Source organism: Rhinolophus sinicus, linkage group LG04, assembly GCF_036562045.2.
Source record: "Rhinolophus sinicus isolate RSC01 linkage group LG04, ASM3656204v1, whole genome shotgun sequence".
NCBI classification, from domain to species: Eukaryota; Metazoa; Chordata; class Mammalia; order Chiroptera; family Rhinolophidae; genus Rhinolophus; species Rhinolophus sinicus.
The window spans coordinates 60,994,331-61,021,291 of NC_133754.1; the positions used below are offsets into that span (position 1 = coordinate 60,994,331).

The window sequence follows — 26,961 nt, forward strand, 5'->3', positions numbered from 1 at the left end:
TGGCGGGGCGGGCCGTAAAGGCCGCGAGTCGCTGCGATCTTCTTTACGCTTTGGAGCAGATCACGGCGTGGTGACCATGTCCCTGGCGGCCTCGGGGGGCCGTGGCCCTGGGGCCGTGTGGTCCCCGACACACGTGCAGGTGACGGTGCTGCAGGCACGGGGTCTGCGGGCCAAGGGCCCCGGGGGCACGAGTGATGCGTACGCCGTGATCCAAGTGGGCAAGGAGAAGTACGCCACCTCGGTGTCCGAGCGCAGCCTGGGTGCGCCGGTGTGGCGGGAGGAAGCCACCTTCGAGCTGCCGCCTCTGCTGTCCGCCGGGGCCGCGCCCGCCACCGCTGCCACCCTGCAGCTCACCGTGCTGCACCGCGCGCTGCTTGGCCTCGACAAGTTCCTGGGCCGCGCGGAGGTGGACCTGCGAGAGCTGCACCGGGACCAGGGCCGCAGGAAGACCCAGTGAGTGCGGGACAGGGGAGAGGACCCGGAGCGGAGGCGCGGGCAGTGCGGGGTGGCCTGGGCGGTGAGACCCTTTTAGAGTGAGCGCTGTAGTCACGGCGCTGCTGTGACCCAAGGGGACGGGAGGAGAGAGGCTTTTAAAGAGGGGTCCCCTGGACCAGTAGTAGCGTGCTCACCCAGCTTCAACTTCTCTTTCGGCTGTCCCACCCCAGCTCTCCCAGTATGTGGGCTCTGAAAGCAGTGGGGGTACCTGGGGAGTTTTTGATTCTTCAGGACGTCGCTCAGCGCCTGGAACTTAGTAAGCACTTAAACGAATTTTTGGTGATTTCAAAATACATCTGGGCAGACGAATTCCTGTTATTATTAGTGTGGGTAGTATGTATATTTGATACACTCATTAGCTTATGTGGAAAGCCGCCTGGGTATTTCACTGAACTGGACACTAAGCTCAGACTGACTGGGCCAATGAGCAGTGAGGATTCAATGGTGGAGTGAAACTCTGACACTCCCTAGCCCTAGAGGCTCAGCCAGGGAAGGAGCAAGGACAATACAGTGTGGGGTGGGTGGACATGGGGGCTGGGGAGTGGGGAATGCAGATTGTCCTGCGATGGCCATCTCTCACCTCCACCTCACCACCACCTAAGGGGTTGGTGAAGAGAATTTGCTCCCCCTCCCCCATCTTCTACAATGCTGGAATAGCTTGGTCTTAACTTTCAGACTGAAAAATATTAACCCTGTTTGCCCTGGGCCGCAAATTAGTAAGGATTTCCCAGAGATGGCTGGAGCCAGGGTCTGCCCTTGGCCAAGTGGACCTGGGAAGTAGGCATTGTTTTTCTTTGGAGTTTGTCAAGTTCTCTCTGGTCCTATTACCTACAGATAGGTGCTCACCTGTAGCTCCCAGTCAAAAGTTCTGTGTTACCATATCTGCAGGAAAGCTGGGCAAAACCCATTTCACTCCAGGGTGTTAGTGGTTCTCTTTCACAGGTGTTTGGAATGGAGCATTTGATTATGGAACATTCGATTATGCTCATCTAGAATACCAAAAGCTAGCCTCAGGTAGTTTAATTGGTTGCTTTGCTGGACCTTAAATATACAAGCCAATCATACGACCACCTACCCCTACAGTTTATGAAGCACACTGATTCACATTGTGTGTTTTAGATATAAACAGTATTTTAACTTTCCCTTGTGAAGGAGACAGGAAAAACCAGAGGGTTTGAAGTTACCAGACTCCCTTTTCTGTAAGGTAGGTCCAGTTTCAGCATGCATGCTTGCAAATGTAATACCTGATTCGCTTATCTGGCCAAAGGTGAATGGGCATTTCTGAACTCAAATCAGATAAAAATAGAGAGCCTTGAGGTGAGGATTGATGGGGTATCTTCATGGCATCAATTTACAAACCATAAGGTGAGCAGTGTCTTTGCTAAGGAGGGGCTGAAGCAATGCTAATTTTCCATTTGATTAAATGCTATTTGGGGCCTTGGGTTGGCTTCCTTTCCAGCTTTAATTGGGCACTGTTGGCAGTCCTTTGTCTGGTTCCAGACCAAGATGTGTGGATATTATCATCTGTCTCTGCCATCTGTTTTTTATAGGAATGTTTTATTTTCTTGAAAGACCACATCTCCCTGCCAGAGATGGGGACTCTAGATTCCTGGGTCTGGTGGCCACTCTGGTCCTGACTCATTGATGGGCTTCTGGCTGCTTGGTCTCTGAACACCCAAGTTTCCCTATTTATAAATGGAGCTTGTTGCCTGACTTAATTGATGTTTGTAAGCTCTTTCTGGGTTCCTGGATTAATGGAACCCGTGTATAGATGCAAAAGGTTCTGTTACTGCTTTGTGAGGAAAGAAAACCTCCCTATTTCAGGAAGGGTTTAGTCTTCATCTTCATTTTCTCATCCTCTCCAGTGTAATCCTAAACCTAGATGGTTACTCTTGTCTCTATTATTTGAGCTGATTACCACTTAGTCACAGTATCAGCTTGTAGGAAAATGGTGCTTAGTTGACGGATTTTTTAAATAAACTGCAATGGAAGGCTTCTTTGCTCCTCTAGCAGTAGGTGAAACTGCATGCTTTCCATCTATCACTTCTTGGGACTTTCCAAGGTGCTGGGGGGAACCCAGTTAAACTAAGCCTGTCTGATGCCTGGGTACCTCACTTGGGTGCTCAAGACAGCTGAGATTTGGAGAATGCAATATATACTGAGAGACGGAACTTTAACAGAATGAAATTGGTTGGGCTAGGAAAGTTATTTGAACCAGTTATTAATGGTTTGACTACACTTTAGATATTAAAAACCAGAAACAAAACAAAAGCTCAAATCTTGGTCTTTAGGTTTGTGTGTATGTGCAAAGAAGATTGCTGCTATAGAGTATGACTTTTGTCATGGGTCCAGAATCTAAAACTCAAGGCATAAAGAGCTAACTGTACTAATATTTGTATTTGTTTTCTTGATAAGCCCCATCCACCATATATTTGGAGTCAAGAGAATAAGCTTTTTATAATGACTCAGATTTTGCAGACCTCAAATTTAGTGTGATGACACACATCTTTGAAACGTCAAACAGAGGCTGACATATAGATAGCATACATTTAATAGGGAAGAGTGCACAGCCCCTTTAATTAGGAAGAAATAGAAATGAATTGGTTTTGCACTTATACGTACCTGTTAAAGACTTGGGGTCTCACTTAGGCCTTGGTTAAATGGAAATCAGTTAAGTCTCATGGTCATAAAACAGATATGAAACTGAGGGGTAGAATCAGGTGACTAACATGGATTCCCTGCTCAACTCTATAATCTCATGTAGTTTGGGGTCCTACATTGACATAAAGAAAACCTTTTTAGGATACTAAGAGCAACATTTGGGGAAATTACCTGTTGAAGACAGGTTAAAAGAAATATTTATTCAGGCTGGTGACTGGAAGGCCATTGTGTAATTAAATATTCATAAAACTTAACACTTTAATAGTCTTTCCGATACAAAGAGAGTGTGATAGTCACTTTCTTATATCTCTTTAAGATTTAAGAGGGAATTTGGTTGTATATGAAAAAATCTTTGATATTAATAAAGGTTAGCTATTTTGAAGAACTGTAAGTGTAATAAGATGCTGTAATAAGTTGACAAAGAAAATTTGGGTTATTAAAAAAAAATAAGCGGTAGAGAGTTGTTTTTCTGGGACAGGTGGATGCAGGGAAATAAATGCCTTAGGTTGTGCTCATACCTTTAGGTTTCCTAAGCACACTTAGGTTTTTCGTAATAGACTGGAAAATTTGAGCGATGTTGTCACTGGTTAAGTTTTTCCTTTCGTGGGATTCCCCTTAACGATAATATTGGGCCTTACTGGAAACCCTCCCGCCTCTCACCCTGCCACCGTCCCCTCCCACTCCATTGTAGGAAACTGATAGCTCAATGCCCAAGACAATTCTCTGTCTGTTCTGGAATAAACCATAACCTGCTTATGGCAATAGAATGAAATGACCAAGAAGGGGGAAGTTACTTACCTTAACTCATTGTTTTGGTACTGTGAAAGATGTTCCTTTGTGTTTTTAATGCTATTATTTGATTATGATTTCATTTGTAAGACATTCAATTAGCATGGGGAAAGTTCTGAGGTTTTTTTTTCCCTTGTCTTTAAAGTTCATCCATAGTTTTCATAAATATTTTTTAATACCTACTGTGTGCCAGGTACTGGGTATACGTTGTAAATATTGGTGACCAAAACAGACATGATCTCTGCTTTCAGGAAGCTCAGAGCCTTGTCAGGGAAGATACTAAACATTAAACAAAAGAACACATAAATAAATAATCACGTATGGTGATAAGTACTGTGGAGGAAGAGAACAGGGTATCATAAGAGAAAAGAGCAGAAAGCACATGTTTTAAAGAAGGAGACTGGGGCCGGCCCGGTGGCTCAGGTGGTTGGAGCTCCGTGCTCCTGATGCCCAAGGTTGCTGGTTCGATTCCCACCTGGGCCAGTGCTGGATAGCTCAGTTGGTTGGAGCGTGGGCTCTCCAACCACAAGGTTGGAGCGTGGGCTCTCAGCCACAAGGTTGCCAGTTCGATTCCTTGACTCCCACAAGCAATGGTGGGCTGTTTCCCCTGCAACTAACAACGGCAAATGGCCCTGGAGCTGAGCTGTGCCCTCCACAACTAAGATTGAAAGAACAACAACTTGACTTGAAAAAAGTCCCAGAAGTATACTCTGTTCCCCAATAAAGTCCTGTTCCCCTTCCCCAGTGGAATCTTTAAAAAAAAAAAAGGAGACTGCAGATCGTGGCAGAGACCTGAAGAATAGAGAGGAATTTTTCTAGTGAAAAGTGAAGGAAGGGGGCCTTGTAAGGGGGCAATCTGTACAAAGGCCTTGAGGCAGGAACCTAGGAAGCTTGAGAGGCTGAAGAAGAAGGCAGGGCTTTATTTAAGAGCAATGGGAAGCCACTGAGTATTAAGAGCAGGGGTGATGTGATCTACTTTGTTAAAAATCACTGTGGCTATTGGGCAGAGAATGAATCTGAAGAGGCCTAGCCTGGAAACAGACAAAATGGGAGGTCATTGTAGTAATTCAGGTGGCCAGTAGTGGTGGCTTAGACTATGGTGGTGGCCGTGGAGATGGACAGAGGTGGGTGGATTTCAGACATATTTTGGAATCTCAATTGGCCTGATTTGTGATAGATTGAATGTGGGCGGGAGTGAATGAGAGGAAGTGATACGAATGAACAAATAAAATAAGGAGAGCTTGCTGTTGAAAATGAACCAGGAAGTGGTGGCTGTTTTCTTTCCCCAACAGTCACTATGATACTAGAGTGAGGTCACCATTACAAAGACAGTTTTGGGCAGTGACACCTTTGAGTTGAGTCTGCTGTTAGAGTGAATTAGTAGGAAACACCATTGAGACCAGGGTGTGTATGTGTGTCTTCAAGTATTTACAGTTTTAATACAGTCTGAGTTTTTGTTTTGTAATAGCGTAGCTGACGTTGTCTCACTGGTGTGCTCCAACACAGCTGCTTCAAGGAATATAGGACTAAGAAAAGGAAAAATAGTACATAAAATTAGGAAAAATAAACCCACGAATGAAAAATAAAATTCTGGAGGCCAGTAAGCCAACCATTTAAATGTTTTTCACATTAAGAAAGATAAGTGTACAAGAGTCCTGTGCTTTTTTCCTTTTGCTTAAACTTCCTTTTGGATACAAAGACTTCAATTATATTATATTTCTATAACTACCATCAGTGGGAGGATTTTATAAATAGTATCTGATATGTCATTTTAATTGTAGTTATTAACTAAAAAATGTTATAATTACATTAAACGCATTGCATGTGCAGATTAAAATGCAGTCAGTTCCAACATATATTTGCTGATCTCACTCGTCCTACCCTATAAAAATAATCTTAGGTATCTATTAAAACACTATAGGGGAATATTTAATTGCCATCCATCCTAGAAAACTACATTTCTCGCCCTATACTTTCTGGAGGGTGGCTGGTTTTGGCTTATCTCCAGAACAATTAGGAAGCCCTAGCCCAGATAGAGAGAGTGCTAGGAGGCCATTTTAGGCCTTATCTTCATCTCAGAACAATTCTGTGGGTGGCCTTTGGTCTGGTGTAGGTCTCTAAATTTCAGGCCTTTGAATTCCAAAATCAATAGCCAGACCCTTGTAGTGGCTTCTGAAGAAAACCAGTCTGCTGCCAAGATCATTTGTCTTGGAAAAAACTTGGCGAGTGGGTTCTACTCACCTTAACGTGTCCTGGGTCAGATCTCATGGCCCAGCTGGCTCAGCAGGAGACCAAGCCTGTCTTTTGCCTGCTTCTCCCCTGGCCAGGGACCACTTTGGTCTTGTCTTTGCTGTGTGACCCATCGCAGGCCTCATAAGCATCTCTGAGTTAGTGAGTGCTTGCAGTCCCTTAGGCACAGGGCAGGCGGTCGTTCGCCTGTGTGGACGCGGAGAACTGTTTAATCTTACATTTAGCCCAGTGGATTAAAGACTAGGGGTGTCCAAAGTGTGAAGTCAAAGCTCTGCTTTTTCGGTTTCCCAGTTTGGGGTAGGCTTGCTCTCTCGTGCCCTTTTTGTACACTGAAGAAGCAGGTTGCCTTCAGCAGCTTGGTAGCTAATGATGCCTTTGGCAAAGGAGCCACTTTTAGTCGCTAATGAGACAAGAAATTCCTTTCCTGCAGGGAGAAGTCTGTAGATAATCTGTTAGAGAAAAATCACCGACTTTAGTTTCCAGGGTGTCCCTGAGGGACACATTTAGGAATGTGCCTGTGGAGAGAAAAAAGGCAGTGGTAATTAAGTGTCTTTTCCTGAATGTTGGTCTCTGAATGGAGTAGAGGGAAGGCATTTATAAGAAATCCCAGAAAAACGCTTCTAGAGGTGTGGCTGCTGCACACTTCACTTTTTAAATAAGTACTCTTTTATTAAAAACGACATGGCCAGCCTAGGTAGGACAATTAAGGCTTCCAGAAAGCCTGGTCTGAAAAGGCCTCTTGTGATCATGAAGAATGGATGGCCTGTGTGCTGAGCCCCAGCAGCAGGCTGGGTCTTGGGATATTTCTTCAAGGGTGTCGCCTCCTGCAGCACCAGTCCTGTGGGATTTTCCCTTTGTACCAATGGAACTTTTCAGTTGTACGAATCATTTGTTGTTAAAACAGGATTTTAAAATGTTCTTGGTGTGGGGTTGTTGTTTTTTTTTCCTTCTTCTTCTTTTTGGGACTTAACTTGATTATAAGATAAATCATAGATACTCCGCTTCCTTGCCAGAAACCCTCATAGAGAAGAGTGTGTGAGTCTGTGGGGTGGAGATTGGACTACATATTCTTTGATGTCTGTCATGCTAAAGTTTGTTTTCTTTTGTCCTGGTCAAGAGATGGTGAACCAAATGGTGAGGGATTAAGAAGTACAAATTGGTAGTTAACAAAATAGTCATGGGGATGTAAAATACAGCATAGGGAATATAGTCAATAATGTAATAACTGCCAGGTGGGTACTAGACTAGTTGGGGGGATCACTTCGTAAGTTATATAAATATGTAACCACTGTGCTGTTCACATGAAACTAATATAAAATAATATTGAATGTCAAATATAATTGGAAAAAAAAGAGTTGGTGAACCAAACCATAGCATTTTCTTTTTCCATCCTTATAGTCTCTGCATGAATGATAAAGGACCCCGAGGTTGCCATGAGACTATCCTTTGGCAGACCAAATAAAATAAATACAGCAGTAGCATTTACATGTGCGTAGGAGAGGAGATACCTGATCTGATGGTAGAATATTAACGTTTGTGGCTTTCTGAGATATGATCAAGTTAAAAAATTGGTCAGTAAATGATTGCAGATGTGGACTGACGTGGTTAATTTTTCTAATTCTTAGAGAATCTTGAAATACTGATGCTTGCTATTGTTATAGAACAGAAAGAGTTCATCCACTCGGTGCTGGCAGAGCCAAACACTAAGCAACAAGAATTGCAGTTGAGAAATACTGGCTATTTTATTGATGAATGGTACCATCCAAAAGAGCTAATGCTCAAAAGCCCGAATTCCCCGATGGCATGCAGATTACAGATTAAGTAGGGAGAAATCACAAAACACCTTGAGTTAGGGGTTCCGGGTCGTGTTGGGAGCTGATTGGTCGGAACTGAGGTAAGGGTAATGAATCATTTCTTCAGGTCTTGAGGTTCTGGGGTATTTTCCAGAGTCCCACTGTCCAGTCTCATAGGAAAGTAGCCAGGGGGTTGTTCCACCTTAGTTCTCAGGAGCTGATACCTAACTTAGGTCAAGATGTTATCTTTAGCCTGAGAGAGGTCCAGACCCTGTGACCATTAGTCAGGTCCGGCTACTGTCCTCTGCTGCCTCGGGGGTTGCTGATTATGTGGATGAAAGGCTATGTTTCTGAGGTGTGTATGTGTGTGTGTGTGTGTGTGTGTGTGTGTGTGTGTATCCACATATGTATTAATATGTATATATATATATGTATATAGAAAGAGAGAAATATTTCTACAGCTAGAATTTAAAACTAAATTTAATCAAAGTCATAAAGACCCTTGCTTCACTATTTCCTTTTTAGTCTTTACCTAGAAGGAGTTTTAGTATTGCTTTCAACTTAGAAAACATGTCTTGATCCTTATACTTCAGTCAATTATGTAATCTTGGCATCTCTCTGAAATAGTTTGGAAGCCCTCTGTTTCTTGTCTCTCCTGCCTATGTAGAAACCCTGAAGAGTTCTAGCTGAGGATCATTAAATCTCTCAATATACACCAGAAAATATACACCAATCATGATATTTTAAAAATTCTTATGTACTTTATAATTTTGGAAATTATGTATGTAGTACAAACCAATTTTGTCATTGAGTCTTTTCCTACTCCCTTCTAACACAAATCATTGTTATTTGTATTTGATGGATAAGTTTGGACACCTAAGAATACAATCAGTCAGATTGGTTGGTATCTTAGATTCCCTTTTGAGAACCCTCTGAATGGGTAAGCTGGTATATATGTATTTGACAGACTATCATACAGTCATTAGAATTGATGAGTATGGAGACTATAAGACAGTGGTGTGTAATATGCTATGAATACAATTGCCTGTGTACTCTGGTTACAACTAAGTAATAATTATAGCTAACACTTATCGAATGCTTATTAACACCAGGCACTGTTCTAAGCACTTCACATATATTAAGCCATTTAATCTTCATAACATTCTTATGAAGTAGATGCTTTTAACCCTGTTTCAGAGCAGGAGACTGAGCCACAGAGAGGTTATGTAACTTGCCTAAAGTCTCTCAGCTAGTGCTTGTTAAAATATACAGGAAAAAGACTTCAAGAAAATACATAAAAAAGTGATAGTCAGGGGTGGCCGATGGCTCAGTTGGTTAGAGTACAAGCTCTCAACAACAGGATTGCCGGGTTCAATTCCCGCATGGGATGGTGGGCTGCGCCCTCTGCAACTAAGATTGAAAATGGCGACTGGACTTGGAGCTGAGCTGCTCCCTCCACAACTAAGATTGAAGGACGGCGACTTGACTTGGAGCTGATGGACCCTGGGAAAAACACACAGTTCCCCAATAAAGTCCTGGAAATACACACTGTTCCCCTTCCCCAATAAAATCTTAAAAAAAAAAAAAAAAGTAATAGATTAGCATGAGTGAGTCAATTTTAAAAATATATATTTAAAAATTTTTCTATAACCTGTATTGATTATTTCCTAAGAGAATTTCTGTACAGCAAATAATGTGGAAAGGAACGAAAGCATTTTCAACCCATTTTTTATATTCTCTCTTCTTTACCATGTCATTTATAAGCTTTTAGGATTGAGTTTGGTGCTACAGACAGCCTTTTGGTGCCATTAGAATGGCTGTTTTAGGGATTTGGGTCAAAAATGATCCATTTGCCACTCATGATTTACTACAAGTTCTTCCAAGCAGTTGACAGTGGGCAGCGGGGAAGGTCAACCTAGGAAGGTGAGGTTGGCTGATTGGGAATTCTGTATTCAGAGTTAGGTAATGATGGCTAACCACCTTGGTCAACAACAAAACTGGTTAAACTGCTTAGCTTCTGCAGTGTACACACCACAAATGTTTTATAGGTTATTAACATTTCTGTCCCTGTTTGCTGTGCATTGCTTCTAGGCTACTAAGAGAAGAGTCTGGACATTTTTACCCACATGCGATCACTTCTTTTCAGAAACCTTTTAGATGTTCTCAACTGTTAACTCTACAAGACTTTCAGCCTTATTTTTATTCCCTGGGGAAGACAATTAACCAACGAACTGCTTTTAAAAATTTCTTCATCTAAGATCAGTGCGTCCTCAGTCTCAGACACCACATCAGGTGCTGTTCTACTCTTCCTGCTTCTTTCCTCACCTGGGGCCCTAATCCTCTGTGTCACGATGCTTGGTTTACGTGATGACTTAGGTGATGAGTCATGCTGTAAGTCGTGGTTGAGATTTTGCAGGGAAAGGAAACAGGCAGCCCACCACTGACCCTCGAGTCTATAGACAAGGCTCCCTTGAATTTAACACTAACACATTAAAATGTTGAAGTAACTGGTAGAGCTGTGGTCTTTCTCTATCCAATACAAGGACACAATGTTAATTCCTTTTGCTGGATCCCTTAAGTAGGTGGTTCTCAGCTGGGATTTAAATTAGCTGAGAACCACGTTTGTGCGAGAGAGTCCTCATTTGTGGTGACCCTAACTTGAGCAGGAGTTTCTTTTCATGCCTAATTATTTTCTCATGCTTCAAAGTTAGAAAGAAAAGGCAGCAGTTGTTCCAATGTCGCAAACACTTTGTGATGATGTTTGTAAGCCCACTCTCTATCCCACTGGAAGGTAAGCTTTTTAGGGCAAATCTGGCTTCATTTTGTGTTTCCAGTGCCTGGCACGTAAAAGTATTTGAACCAAATCCTTGAAGCCATCACTTCTCTGTACGTGTCTGCCCTCAGGAATGTTTTAAAAGGAAAACATGTTTGCATCAGCTGCAGAAAGATTATTTTTGAGACATACCAGTCAGCCCTTTACAACTGTAATCCTGAATGTCTGCACTTCTCATTTCCTAAGAGCAGGAGCCACACTGCCCTCACCCTGCCACATTCCAGTGGAAAGAACGCCCCCTGGGACCAGCTTTTCATGTGTTTGAGAAACTGTACGTTCTGAAGCAAATCAGCCCTGAGAATTGGGCATGGTTGGATGGTTTTAGCTGTCCTCAAAATGACTGTTTCAAAGCCCAGGAGATTTTACAATGCAGACCCAGGCAGTAGCTCCCCAACCCGGCCACTGGGGCGGGGCGGGGTCAGATCCTGTGTCCTGCAGCCTCTTTTCCTTCCTGCAGAGTTCATTCTTTTTTACATTCCCTACTGGTGTTATAACACATCTTTTTGAAAGTATAGACGACTTAAATGAAATTTTCTGTGTTTTCAGCTACTGTCTTCTGTTTAACCAAAAAATTCCAAACCCCAAATCCCCCCAAACAGGAGGGCAGCCTTTTTGGGTACTACGCATTTTTGCTGTATATGCCCAAGACCATCACTTACCTGAGGAGTATGGAGCCATAAGAAGGATGAAGTTTTCATTCTGTTCCATTTTGTATGATTTAAATTTTTACCCCATGCCTGTTGTTACCTAAAAGTATATTTTATATAAGTTTCTTGTCACTTTTTATGTATTCAGAAATTCTTGTAATTTTTTAACTGAATTTTAATTATAAGTAAAATAAGTCTTTGCTTATAGAAGGGATCATTTGATATATATGTATATATATGTATATATATATATGTATATATATATATTTTTTGATAGGTTGCAGGGTTATTCCAGAAATGGGCTTAAAAATAAACTTACTACATTGGGATTATGGCTTTCTTTCTGTTCTCTGCCCTTTGGACTAGGAAAATGAACCCAGCCCTGATTTCTGAGATAATGCAAGCTTCCTGGGCCTATGTGAAAGGTAATGCTAGAACACACCCTACTGACATCACATGCTGTGTGGCCATGCCGGGGCTTTATTATTTATGAACTACTTCCGTGAGGTATTGGAATTAAGTGAACTAAAAAGCACATGGACAGAAACACTGAAAAACTGAATTGATGCTTAAATGTTAAAACCCACAACCATGTTCTGGTTTGGGATTTCTTAGGGTGAGACATTTATGGATTGTGGCTTTTACTCTTGTTATCATATTATGCTTGTGTCAAATATCCCTTGCTTAAACTGTTTGAATATTGATAAGGATAATATTGATAGTAGAAGAAACAATTCCTGTCTTCCTTTGTAGCTTTAATACCCAGCACAGATTTTTAAAAATTCTGAACATTTGCATGGGATGCTTACCTGCCTGTGATCCAGTCTGCCTTTCTCATCCTTAAGAAGAGGCTTGTGGCTCTTCTTGACCACCTGGTGTTTGGTTTTAGGTTTGCTTGTCAAAATAAGCCACATGACTAGTTGGTGAAGTGTGTGTTCACACCTCCTAGTGGTGTTGGAAGTTTCCAAAACAAATCCTATTTTAGCACCTGGGGGTTGAACCTGTGCATCAGGAAATAATAGGCCCTCAGGGAGGATTCTAGAGTGATGGTAGCTTCGCTCAAAATAAACAGACTTTGGCACTCATATTTTTGGAAAGGTGGGCCTGGTCCCAGGAACAGTCGAGAGGCATTCTTTGAAGGTGTGTACTGTCTTCGAATCCCCTGGGAGGGCTAACAGGAGAGGCTGTGTGGAAGAACTGGGAGAAGGCCCTGACGGACTCTCCTCCCCAGGGTGGAGTGGTGAAGCAGTCGGCTGGTGTTGTCATCTGAGCCTCCGCATTCAGCTTTCAGCAACTTCCCCTTTTCAGGTGCACACAATTGATATTTACAAAAGCTAACCACTCTTTGTCACCAAGGCTACCATTTAGCACATGACTCTCAGAAGAGAAAAATACAAATAATCCTCTCAACATTTAAGTGACAAATATGCAAAGTATTCCAGGCGAGGTCCTGGGAAAGACACTAGGCTGGCTGGGGCAGGGTTGTCTTTAAGGACCTTGCCGTCTCCCCTCCCTCTCCTGCTGTGGATTGTGGTTAAAACCATAAAAGCTTTCTCCTCAAGGTCCAAAATCAGAGCTCACATATTTTCTCAGATCCTGGCTGTTTTTTGATAATGCAGTTTAAGTTATTCTTGATGACTTTGTACATTGGACTTTATGAAATCCTATGATTTATGACTGATGGCAAGCTATGGTAGGGTTTTCCCCTTTCTTTCATCTTAGGACATTTAAATTAGAAGCTTAACTTTTCCCCAGAAAGAATTTAAATCTAAACCCTCCTCTCTGTGTGTTACAAAAGGTGGCCCATCAAAGATGAGTTAGGAGGGGGCCCAAAGGAAAAATCTTGGTGTAAGAGACACAGTGGGAACTCTGGAGAAATGCAGAGCTGATTCAGAATCCAGCTATGCCTCTTAATAGTTGTAAGACCTGTACCAATTACCTCACTCATGAGACTCAACTTCTTTATCTGTAAAATGGGTATAACATCCCATTTTGAGATAAAGCAATGTCATTCTTGTGAGACTTAAATGAGGATGTTTCTAAGTGTCTATAGTGCCAGTTATGCTGTAGGTGCTATTTAAGTGTTAGGTTTCTACTTCCCTCCGCTCCTTTCCGTTAAGTGTAGAATGAGCTAAAATAGTGGGGGCAGTGGTCTGACCTGTGAGCAAGGCAGGCTGAAAGTGAAAGAGGAAATTGTGAGTATGTGGGCAAAACCATCATTTCCTTTAAAGCCCATGGCCCTCAGCTCTTAAATAGGTCACTAAAAAGAACATTAGAATGTGGGTTTGTCAGTTTTGTGGGGCTGGCTGTCAGATGACCATGTCTTTGGAGCTGTTTGTTCTGTAGTGGTCATGCTATTAATCGGGCTCACATTCTTTCAGTTCACCAGCTAGGAAATTCCAAGGAGAGATTTCCTTTTTCTGAAGTTTGTCTTTCAATGGAGTTGGACTGCTATAATATCACTTGCCATATCTTGAAGTAATTTGCAAATGACCAAGTGAAATACTTTCAATAGTGTTTGAAATATTCCTCTTTCTGATGATTAAACTAGGGAAGAATGCCTGCTTTCCGTTTCTGTCTTTTTTTTTTTAATTGTGGTAAACAATTGTAATATATAACAAAATTTACTACCTTAACCATTTTTAAGTGTATAGTTCTGTGGCATTAAGTACATTCATATTGTTGTGCAACCATCACCACCATCCATTTCCAAAACTTTTTTATTTTCCCCAACTGAAACTCTGTACCCATTAAATACTAACACCCCATTCATTGCTTCTTCCGCCAGCTCTTGGCAACCACCATTCTCCTTTCTGTCTCTATGAATTTGACTACTCTAGGACCTCATGTAAGTGGAATCATATAATACTTGTCACTTTGTGACTGATTTATTGCACTCTTTAAAAAATATGTATGTATGTTTTTACTCTGTTTTATATTTTTCCATTACTCCCTGGCAGATACTATTCTACAAATTCTTGCTTTTCTCTGAGATTTACTTGTAAATTTGCATTCTGCCTTCTTAACTCTTTGTGTATGATCTTTGCATTTTTACTCTATTGAAGGAAAATACCAGTCATAGGAAATGATTTGATGGAATGTGTATTTTATTTATTTTATTTTTAGAAATAGCTCTTCATTGAACCAAGATTTTAGGTGACGATACACTAAGTACAAAATCAGATCCTCTTTGCCTAGTGGGTGTCTTCTCAAAAACACAACTACAAGTTCTGCCCGTATCCCCCACATGACCCACCACTCCCCAAAGAAGAGAACATAAGAATATGTTTGTCTAAGAAGTTGGTAATAGCAGAGCGGAGAGGCCAGTTAGTGGGGGTTGTGAACATTGTTTTAGGCTCTTCAGTTCAAAGGTAACCACTCAGCCTTTCTCCTTGTAGGTGGTACACCTTGAAATCCAAACCAGGAAAGAAGGATAAAGAGCGAGGAGAAATTGAGGTTGACATTCAATTTATGAGAAACAACATGACTGCTAGCATGTTTGACCTTTCCGTGAAAGACAAATCTAGGAATCCATTTGGGAAGCTGAAGGACAAGATCAAGGGGAAGCATAAGGACAGTGCATCAGATACTGCTTCAGCCATTGTCCCCAGCACGACACCCTCAGCTGACAGTGATGATGAATCTTCTTCAAAAGACAAGAAAAAGAAGTCAAAGCTTAAGACCTTGTTTTCCAAGTCTAATTTGCAGAAAACACCACTTTCCCAATCCATGTCTGTCCTGCCGACTTCAAAGTCAGACAAAGTTCTGCTTCGTCCTGGAGACTTTCCGTCACGGTGGGAGGATGATGAGAACGAGGATGAATCCTCCTCTGCCTTCGACAGTGAGTTTCCTCTTCCTCTTTCTTACTTGGCCTCTCTCCCTCACCTTAAGTTACTTTGCTTTGAGAGAGAAAAAACAAAAATAAAAAACAAATCTTAAGAGAAATACTTTAATTCAGCTTCTCAATTACTAAAATGATGATGGTGGTGGTGCTGGCGGCCGTGGTGATGGTGGTGGTAATGGTGGTGATGATGATGGATTTTTTGGTTAGGAAGCTTTCTCTATTTCTAAGCCCTCAGATTTCTAAGAATATGTAAATTCCTTTTCCAAAATGTCTGGCTTTCTAACTGATGTATGTTCCTACAAGCTTCTGGAGCTAACAGAATGAGTACATCCAGGGTTTTTAAATTAAGGGTAAAACCATGAAACCTTGCTGTAATTCTGATATTTTATTTATTCATCAGGTATTTATTGAGCCCCTAATGATGGATATAAATCACATGGGCTACCTCCCTACTGAAAGCTGAGGAATCCAGTCCCTTGAACTCTGAATTAGCAGTGTATTTTGAACTTCAATTTCAATGACCAAATCTCCACTGGTGGCTAGAGTCTGCTACTCTACCAAGAGTGCTGCCCTTTTCACTGGTTAAATGAAGGGTTTCTCAACCTTAGCACTACTCCTAGTTAGGGCCAGATAATTTTTTGTTGTGAGGGGCTGTCCCATGTGTTGTGTGACCTTTAGGAGCATCCCTGGTCTCTGCCTGCTAGATATCAGTAGCACGCCCCCACCCAGATGTGACAATCAAAAATGTATTCAAACAGGAAAAATACCAACTCCCTCCAGTTGTGAACCACTCATTTAACTTCTTGTTCCCCTTTCTTTGTCTTTCTTCCCATAGTCATGTCTCACAAGAGAACAGTAAGTGCAGATCCTAAGCAGCAGAACCAGATCAACTTCAGCCTTCCCAAGAAGGAAGGTCTCTCCTTTCTTGGTGGCCTTCGGTCTAAGAATGACTCCCTTTCCCGCTCTAATGTCTGTATCAACGGGAACCATGTTTACATGGAGCAGCCAGAAGGCAAGAGTGAGACCAAGGACAGCACCCCTTCTTCTTCACCGTCCCCCCAGGGCTTCAGGAAGAAGCATTTATTCTCATCTACAGAAAACCTGACTCCTCGGTCTTGGAAGGAGCCTGGGGAAGGCGGTGCAGTGTCTTCTGACAGGCAGCTCTCTGAGTCTTCCACAAAGAACTCTGCAAAATCCATGTCTCTGCCGCCCTCCTGGCCACCAGTCAGTGGGGACATTAGGGAAAACACAGCTCCAGTGAAATTGGAGGCTGTGAAAGAAACCAAAGAGAGCAAGAAGCATGAAAACAAGAAGTCCTCTTTGCTTTCTCTGGTGACAGGAAAGAAGGATGTGGCGAAGGGCAGTGAAGGCGAAAGCTCTGCTGTCATCCCAGGGAAGGAGAAGGAAGGCATGCTTAGCGAGGATGGGCAGGGGTCTATGGAAGACCTTGCGAAAAGATCTGAGAAGGATACTACAGCCGTTGTCTCTGGACGAGGTAAATCCTCGGTCCTCTTTGAAGAAGTGCAGATCACAGAACCAGAAGCTGACCCAAAGCCCAAGCCTGAACCAACACCTCCTGTTCCCTCTGCAAGGGCTCCCCAGACCAAAGCCGTTAAACCTCGGTAAGTCTTGGCCTTTCTCATGCGATAATCAGACCCCAGGGGGGTGCCATGGTATGTAGCAGACTGAGTGTTGCAAGTTGGGAATACAAGGTTTTGGGTGTGGTCTCTGCAGGAGCTGTATTTATTAAGTTTTTCACACATTTCCCTTTGAGACTGATGTTATCTTTCCTCCTTGCTCTTTGGCACTGGTTTGGGGTCATAAGAGTGTTGGTCCACTCTCAAGCGCCTGTGACAGTTCTCTCTGTGTTTACTCTGCACCTTGTTGCAAGAGCCTGAGTGAGTCCTGGGGGTTTCTGCTTTTCAGCATGATTCACATTCACTTACAGTATTTCTGTGGTCTGGGGTGGGAGAGACTTGTTTTTGAGATTCTGCTTACTTTGTTTCACACAGACACGCACAGACTCACACAAACTGTTCCTCTTCAGAATCTGTGTGTGTGTTTCCTTGTGCATCTTTTACTGCTTTGAACTTTTTTAGATGCTTTTTGTGTATCACCAAAAGAAACTGTGGGCTGTTGCTTTACCTGGATCTTTCTGTTTCTGTTGCAAAGCCCTTTGTGTGGCAGATGTGCTTGGTGATAATAGTGTCCCTTTTGTATGTTAAATATTGGTGTTCCTCCTTTAACTTCTTAAGGCACTGCCTCAAATATAAAATAAGCACTCTCCTTTTGAACAGCTTTATTTTTGCATGTTTGTTGCCTCTCATGCAGCATCTGCAACTGACCTGCAGATTTTATTTTGTCCTTTTTGCAGACTGGAAGTGTCTCCAGAGGTCCAACCCACAGCCAGGCTTCCTCCTTCTCCTTCCCCTGACTCACCTGTCTTTTTGTCTGTTCTTCCTTCCAGTTCTGGTCAGACACCTGCCCCTTCTCAGTTGGGGCATGAGTCAGAGACACAGTCCTCAGACTCTCCTTCTGTCTTCTCCTCTTTCTCATCTCCCATAGCAGCTCCCGTTTCCACCTCCACTCCTGTTAAAAGCTGGCCTTCCATCGACCAGGACCAGGCTGGTTCTGACGAACCATCTTTGCTCATTAAAGTAGAATTGCCAAAGGAGAGTTTAACACAAGTTCCAAACGCTGTTTCTTGTGCCTTGGGATCACTTTCCAAACAGACCCCCATTCCGGTGTGTAAAGCGATGGAAGATTCTCCAGTGGGGACGACCAGTGAGATAGACACAGAGAAGAATACAAGTGGTGATAACTCAGAAACATCTCTCCTGAAGCAGCCTGATATGGGGCAACAAGAAGAGGAACTTCTGAAGTTTCCCACTGAAAAAGAAGACTATGTCCCTTCACCCGAAGGGACCCAAGATGCAACATTTGCCCTTTCAGTGAGAAGGAGCAGGTTGGAAAACCCAGCAGGGAAGCCTCCGATAGGGGTAAACACAGACTTGGAGAGTCAGTCTGGGTCTGAGGAGAACAAAGTTAGGGTTGGCGGAATGACTTCTGGAGTTAAACAAGTGGTACCTCCTCTTCACATGGGGGAATCGGTCCCCCCACTTGACTCTGTGATGCGGAGACATGAAGAGATAGGTTTGAATGTCAGTGAGGGCAGAAAGAAAATCAAGAAGCATGTGTCATTTTCTGAGCAGCTCTTTGTGGAAGAGGAGGTGGAGAAGTCCACTGGACTGGTTGAAAAGGACAAAAGTAAGCCTCAGGAGCGGAGGCAGGAAGGGGCTGCCACTGGCAGTGTGTGTGACAGAGAGTCTGCTGAGTCTTCCCACACAGAAGACTCTGAGAGGGAAGTTGTGACTGAACCCAGGCTGCTGAGTTCTGGTGTACCAGCTGCCATGGTGGATCACCTTCCCCTCCCCTCTCATGAGGAGAGTGTCTCAGAAGGCCCAGCGAGTGAAGCAAGCTCAGGGAAAGGCATTCCACTCTTCAGGATTGAGGGAGACGATACACTCATGGCTCAAAATCAGAGCAAAGCCAGTGACCATGAAGGTCTATTGTCTGATCCTCTGAGTGACCTTCAGTCTCCCCCAGATGTTAAATCTCCAATCATGGCTGAGCTGACCCTTCCTTCCATTCCTGAAGTCGCGTCGGATGATGAAAGAGTAGATGAGGTTGAAGATGACAGAGAGAGAGCAAAGGTGGTAACTGTGGAAGTAGGAGCTTCTTCCTTGAGCACGTTACCTGCCCATCCTGAAAAGGAAAAGGTGCCGAGTGGCGAGACACATGGGTTGGCAGTGCCCGCAGAGAGCCTGCATGACCTCAGGCCAGAAGCACCCGAAGGGTCTCTTAGGGCCTCTTCAGAGCAGACTACAGCTTTAGGAATTCACAAACCATATCTTGGCAAGAGCTCACTCTTGGATAAACAGCTGCCAGGTCCTGGCGATGGTGAGGAGGAAAAACTGATGGGAGATGGGAGGCCAAGTCAGCCTCCTGACGTGGCCCTGGATTCTCCTATCTCCAGCCCCTCCTTTTCTGAGACCTTTCCTGCCACACACTCTTTTCTCAGCTATCCACACTCTGACACTCACCACACCAGTACAGCAGAATCTCAAAAAAAAGCAACAGCAGAGGGCCTCCCTGGTAAAGTGGAAAATTCTGGCAAGAGGAAGCCGCTTCTTCAGGCCTGGGTCTCACCCTCGGAGACACATCCAGTCTCAGCTGGAACTGGGTCAGCCAAGCACAGGTGAGAGTTGGGGAAGATTGTTTTCATAAATGTGAGCAATGTCCCCCTTTGCTTGTTGCCTGCAGAGGTTATGGCTTTCTAACGGCGCAGATGTTCTGATGGTACAACCTACCTGTTTTGCTGGTAGGGCCTATTTTCAAAGGGCTGTCTCCTGTGGTGGAAATACCTCAAGATGCTCCTGTGTTTACAGCAAGAATATAGTAGTCTTCAAAATTAGTTTAGGAATTGTTCTGCACAGTCAGATTCGGAGCTCTCAGATTGCAGAGATGTACTGTGACCAGTATTTCAATGGTTTGAGAAACCAACTGAGATTGAGTGGTAGAACCTAGCAGTGTTTCCAGTCTCCTTTAAGCCCTGCCCAGTGTGAAGCTGGCATGTTTGTTCTGAACTCTTTCTTTACCGTTGAAGAACAGAAGGCTCTGCAGGGAGTCCCACCGTGGAGTCCTAGGCTGTAGTTGCCTCCAACAGTAAGATACTGTCTTTAATATTTTCCTGACATTGATAACGAGGACAGGAGGCTCGTGGGATGTCAGAACACTTGGCTCTAAGGCTGCGCTTTGTTGGCTTGCATATGGCTGCCAGTGCTGACTGCTTTCTTTTCCACAGGAATGTTGGTGTGTGTTAGAGCCTGTCACCGCTCTCCTGCTTGTCTCTCTAGCTGGCTGCAATCTTGGAGATGAGCAGTGTCTCAGTTTTACTGTTACAGAAAGATCTAAGGATCCTTTCCTTTTCTCTTTAGACTTCATCCTGTGAAGCCAATGAACACAACAGCCACCAAGGGTGCTAACCCCAGCTTGGGGTCTGCCACTATCATCAGTGAGAACTTGATCAATGAAGCCATGATGAAGGTATGTCTTCTCTAAGAAGTAGGCATGTTAGTTAGGGATCTACAAAATAACTCATTTCTAGAGTCACCATTGTATACATCTCCTTGGGCAGCGGGTAATAACCAGGAGTAACTTAACCATACGTCTTGTGTCTTTGAAAGCCCCTAAATTTTCCACTGAATAATTACTTTTCCTTTATAACAGTTATTTGGTTGTTGTTGCATTTTTTTGTGTCTCAAGTAACATGATTGACATCGGTACTGCTCTTTAATGAGAAGAAAATGTCACCCACCATCTGGCCCATTCAAATGAGATATTTTCATTTTCCCATGTACCCTTTCTTATCTTTTGGCAAGAATGTAAAATTCTTGTCGTTGTAATCATTGCATAAATATATTTTTTTGTAACTTTATTCTGAAATAATTTCAAATTAAAAACAAAAGTTGCAAGAATAGTACAAAGAACTCCTGTACACCTTTCATCCCAATTCACCAATCGTTAACATTTTACCAGATTTACTTTTTTCACTCTCTTCCCTTCTCTCCCCCTCCCTCTTTGTTCTCTCTTTGTATATTCACCTTTTTTTGTTCTGAACCATTTGAGAGTAAGTTGTTTATATCATGCTTTTCTTACGCCTAAATACTTAGGTGTGGAATTCCTAAGAATAAGAACATTTATCAAAATCAAGAAATTTAACATTGATGTGGTACTCTTTTCTCATTTTCACCAACTGTCCCATTAATGTCCCTTTTAGGATTCCCCCTCCCCCCAGTGTAGGACCCGATCCAGGATTCCCTCATTATGTTTATTTGTCTTATCTCTCTAGTCTCCTTTATTCTGGAATAGTTCCTCAGCCTTTTTTGACTTTCAAGATATTTTTTAAGATTATAGACCAGTTGTTTTGTAGAATTTTCCTCAGTTTGGATTTGTCTGATATTTCCTCCTAGTTTGGTTGCGGTTATGCATTCTTGACAGGAATTAATTATACAAATAACGTGTCCTTCTCAGTGCTTCACATAAAAAGGCACGTTGTATCAGTCAGTGCCAGCAGGGGAAGTGTTAACTCCCAGGATTTAGTTTAGGTAGTGTCCACCCAGGTTCCTCGGGGTAAGGTTGCTGTTTTTCCCTTTACAATTAATAAGAAATTTCAGACTATGAAAATAGCCAGTCTTTATCAACCTTGGAGTCACAGGATTTACTATCCATTGATGAATACGGTAATCGCAAAATGATGCTTTTCCACCTCATTTACCTGCATGGAAACACTCTTCAGTTCTTTTTCTCTTTCACTTAGTAGTATATCATAAGCATTTTTGCATGTTGCTAATTAATTATTTTTTGAAATGGTATACCAGTATTCACTTAACCATTTCCCTATTATTGGATATTTAGGTTGTTTTCTGTTTTATTTTTTTAAATTAAATTTATTGAGATAATATTATTAATAACATTATATAAATTTCAGGTATACAACTTTATGTTTTCTGTTTTTCAAGATGAATAACACTGTAGTCAACAATTTCTCGCATAGAACTCTCCTTTAGATTATTTTCTTAAGCTAAATTTCCAGGAAGAATATTGCTGTATTAGAGGGTCTCTCCTCTTAAAAATCAACTTGGGCTAGCATTTAAAAAACAACACTCCCAACAAAAACAAAATCAGCCTCCCAGGTGATTTCTGCTTTAGAGTGTCTTCATCCTGCCCCTTTTGGTTCTAAAATCAGAAGGATTTCGAATACTTGTTGCAGATGTGTGGTCTTTGACTCATTATCAGAATGAATTACCAAGTGATTGGTGACCATTAGTGGGCAAGGATGTGTTGTGTTTCAAATATGTGGAGAGAAATTTCCTAAATGACTACTGGGGACCATAGTCAGTAAAAATAAACATTATTTCTGTTTTAGTTCAGGGCATCTGAAAGTTTCATTTACTCTTAGATTTTACCGTCTTGTGGACTCCAGGACATCATGTAGTTTTTGTGTTTTTAAAATAAAACTTTTTGTTCACATATCCTGCACTCCTGCAAGCATTTTTTAAGTACTAGATGGTTGTTACTGCCTGGCCCCAGTGCACCTACACCACCAGGAACTGGGTTCACATTTCACTGAAAGCTGGAGAGCTGAGTTTCAGGTAAAGAGGCTGAGTAATAATAACAAATTGTTGCTGAAAACAAGTTAGATCTTCTAGCCATCTTGCCTTCTCTTCCCTTGTAGTACATGCTGACAGGATAATTCTCACAATTACCAGCTGTAGCCAGAACTGTGTATCTACTATGTTTTTAGCCCTAGCGTAAAAATGTACCATAACTTGACTAGCTCAGCTTGGGTGGCTTATGTGGTTGTGTAGAAGAGGCAGCACTTGTCTTCCTGGAGTTAACAATATTTGCCAGGAAATTAGACAAAAGAACAGCATAAAAGGGACAATAATGAAAACTAAAGTCATTTAGTTGCCTCCCATCCCTTCTTCCTTTTACTATGGAATGCAGCTTGGCTCCAAAGAGAAACGAAGCCTAGCTTTCAGAAAGTGAGCAAGACCTTGGCTTCCATTTTATTTACTCTTCAAAGATTGTTTAATCAGGGGCTTATCTTCCGGGCCTAACTGAGAGAATAACTTGCCTTAAAACAAAGGCAAGGGGGTGGCCGGATAGCTCAGTTGGTTAGAGCGTGAGCTCTGAACAACATAGTTGCTGGTTTGAATCCAGTGAGCTGCGCCCTCCACAACTAGATTGAAGGACAACGACTTGGAGCTGATGGGCCCTGGAGAAACACACTGTACCCCAATTATTCCCCAACAAAATAAAATAAAAAAGGATTTATATTTAATAAAAACAAAGGCAACTGCTGCTTATTTGCTCATGATTTGTAAGCCCCACTGCCTGCCTGCAACAAAGCTCTTGCTCTTGGACCATACCTAGTAAATAACTGAGTAAATATGGAAAGTTTCCTGGAGACTGCTGTTGGCTGGCCATATAATAGATGCTTTGTACTAAGCATAAACAATATTTATAAAAATAACTACTCTTTGGAATGTTGCAAAGTAAGAGAGAGGTTAGAGAAAGAAATTGCATAACTAAAGTAATGAAAAGCTAGCCAAATCATTACTATAATGGATTATTTGGGGTGGGAGGGCTGGGGGGATCTATAACGAGGAGTACATTATTTACTCAGGTCGCTTTACTACTTCCATTTTAAAATAATACAGCCAACTATATCCAAAAATCATCTGTTATATTATATGGAAAAGTTGGACATAGTTTGAATATTCATCATTCTCATTACAACTATGGAGAAAAAAATCCAATGTAAAAATCCTGAAAGGAGATATGTGACAATGGACACTATTATTTCTTGGATTAATGAGTATTTTCTTTACATTTCTTCCTCTCCACTTCCTGTAATGCTGAATTGTTTTATAACTTTTTAAATCATCACATACGTGGAATCGTGTAATGATTTCAAAGTCCTACATACTTTCCCCTTTGGATTATGGAATCTGAACTGAATAGTTGTTTGACAGTTTGTATGAGATACTTTAAGTGTGCATGCCTTTTTAATTCTATGCATTTATCTTAAGGAAATATTTAGAGATATGACCAAAGATTTGTGTTAATAAATTTTCACTAAAATGTTATTGTATGACTGTGAAAATGGAAAACAACCTTAATACCTAGCAAAAGAGAGATGGTTAAAATATAATGAAATTTTAAGCATCCATTTAAAAAGCAATTTTTGCCAAAATTTAATGATGGGAAAATGCTTACAAAATAATAATTTAAAGAAGCTATAAAATTACATTCTGTATGATGTTAAAGTTGTAAAAGGTACCATAAAGAAACCCAGGAAAATTAAGAAAGAAGGAGACCCAAATGTTACATGATGGAGTTATAGGTAATAATTTTCCCCCTCTTCTGTATTTGAGATTTTCCATGATGAGCAAATACTACTTTTGTAATTAAAAAGAAAATCCTGTTATTTGGGAGAGGGAATTAATTGAAATTCATTTCCAAGGTTTAGTTCAGATGTCACTCCATCTTTAAAGCTTGTCTGATCACCTGTGTTGCCCTGGTCTCGTTTGTCCAGCTCCTAGAGCACGTACCTCTTTTGAACTCCAACTTCCTGAAATTCAGCTTACGGTCATTGAACCCACATGTGTGTCAGACACTGTGGGGATCTGGTTCCTACTCTCGAGGAGTACCTGCTGGTCCCCCTCCAGGTGTCAGCTTCTTCATCTGTCTCCCAGACTCTCTTACAGAGTATCTTATGTAGTCAATGTTTTTGAATGAATAACATCCTTATGTGACAGAGGTGTAATCTAAACATCCTTGAGAACTATTCTTGCCTATTGTTTGCAAACTGCTTTTTGTAAACAGACACTCAACTTTTTAAAAAATTGCTTTAAAACTTAAAAAAACATAAAATTTATCATCTTAACCTGTTTTAAGTGTATTTCAGTAGTGTTAGTTACCTTCACATGTTGAACTACCAATCTTCAGACTTCTTTACCAGATATATAATGTTTTGGTTGAAGATGGTTTGGAAATCACCAATAGAATGATTGCGGTCCAGAGGAGGTACCCTGGGCATGTATGTCTTCAACAAGTTTAAAAAAAAGAGTGAAAGGAGAAGCAGTTTTTCACAAGTAGTCCAACATCTCACCTGTTTCTGTGCAGCCTATGTTAGATTAGAACCTGCTCTGTATGTGAAAATGTCAGTGTGTGCTTCTGAGCTAGTTTTGCAATCATTGTTCTTTCCTTCCAAGCCAGGACAAGAGGGATGGGATTTCTCTCAGAATTCTGGCTTATGTAGGCCATTTGTGTCACTGGACTAGATAGGACCTTCCATCACGCCGTGTCAGAGTGTTGACGCTGCTCTTGACCTAGCTTCTTACAGATGATGTCCTCTTAGCCTTCCTAAGTGAAACCATTAGGCCCTCAGGACAGTGAAAATGTGATTGCCTCACAGGTCTGCAGGCAAAATTATCTTGAGGTTGTCCCAGGACCTTGTTTCTTTAAACTTACAAATCTCCTGAGCCACAAATTTCAGGAAAAGTTAGTTTAGTTTTCCTCTTCCTGGAGATTTGGTATGACATGTTATTTGTTATATGATCCTTATCTTGTGTTTCCTTATGGTTCGGGCCTGGTCAGTTTGCAGGTGGACTCGGTCATCCCAGATTATAAATACTGATGATGTAACTCCTCAGGGCTCCTGCCCTCATCAGGAGTGGGACTCCTCAGCCCTGGCACAGGCTGCTATGTTACCCAGAGGGTATGCCATCGATGTCTGAGGGTGACTGCTGTGGTGTGGTGGCACTTAGCTTGACTCTGCATATGTTTTTCAGTATGAATGACTTAAAATGGGGTCTCTGAGTGACCAGTGCATGACCAAATCCTTCTGAGTGTAGCTGAGGTAGTCATAGACTGTGAAGGATAAATGGCTACCAGTTGTATTGGGAGGAAAGCATCACCTCCTGCACCTTCTATCACTGGCGTTTCTTTATAAGCTACCTTAGCTTGGGGCTCAGCTCTCAACTGTGCGTTGATATTTGGTTGTGCTAGCTCCTAGTATACACAGAGTATTATGTTTCTAAAAACCCCAAACCCAGACTCTAGTCCAGAGGTCGACAGCCTGTGAACCAAGTATGGATTTTACATTTTTGAAAGGTCATAAAACAAAACAAACAAAACAACAAAGGCAAGCATTCAACAAAGGCCACGCATGGCCTGCGAAGCCTACAATGTTTTCTCTCTGGCCCTCTACAGAAACCTCATCGGGATTATCACTTCATCAGGGGTTATCATTTGTTTTTTACAGGGGTGTAAATGTCTAACTAGTACGTTGTTTTTTACACCTGAAACTAATTTTTTAAATACTAAAAAAGAAAACTTCATCAGTTACCCACCTGTTTTCCACCTAAATTGAAAACAGGAGACTCAGCTCACTAATAACATTTTCCTCTTTTGTTACTTCTTTTAGATATTTAGACTTTACTGACTTTATCCCTTTCCTCCCCCCTCCCTTCTTTACCTTTCCAAAGAAATACAACCCCTCGGACCCTGCGTTTGCTTATGCACAGCTAACCCACGATGAGCTGATCCAGTTGGTTCTCAAACAGAAGGAGACAATAAGCAAGAAGGAGTTCCAGGTCCGTGAGCTGGAAGACTACATAGACAATCTGCTCGTCAGGGTCATGGAAGAAACACCCAACATCCTCCGAGTTCCAGCTCAGGTTGGCAGAAAAGCAGGAAAGATGTGAATGGCCAGCTCACGACACTGAAATGTTTCTGTGAGTTTGTTTCCACCTCCTCCTGAGGTCAAGGACTTCGTATGCCTGAGAACCAGCATACAGGCTCCAAGTCACCATCGCCCTTGCATGTTATCTGGCAGGAGTCAGTTCTACCAATTGAAACCAGGTTAATTATTACAATGAATCTTTTACTGTACGTTCCCAGGGTTTTGTTTTTAAATGCCACTGTGCCTTTAACTATGTTATAAATATTTTATGCCCGGACCAAAGACACGGTCATAAGATCTAATCCTGGCCCAGAGATTCAGATGGCTCCAGGGTG

General features: G+C 42.1%; 1 protein-coding gene across 2 annotated transcripts; it reads left to right on the forward strand.

The window, feature by feature from the left end:
* Positions 1-26,961, forward strand: RAB11FIP1 (RAB11 family interacting protein 1). Of its 2 annotated transcripts, XM_019748137.2 has the most exons (6): positions 1-453; positions 14,867-15,309; positions 16,148-16,934; positions 17,687-19,570; positions 20,310-20,418; positions 26,430-26,961. In XM_019748137.2, the coding sequence occupies exons 1-6, from the start codon at positions 77-79 to the stop codon at positions 26,646-26,648; spliced, it is 3,819 nt and encodes a 1,272-aa protein (XP_019603696.2). In that variant the 5' UTR covers positions 1-76; the 3' UTR covers positions 26,649-26,961. The 2 variants fall into 2 exon arrangements, with proteins under 2 accessions (XP_019603696.2, XP_019603697.2); XM_019748138.2 differs by lacking the exon at positions 17,687-19,570.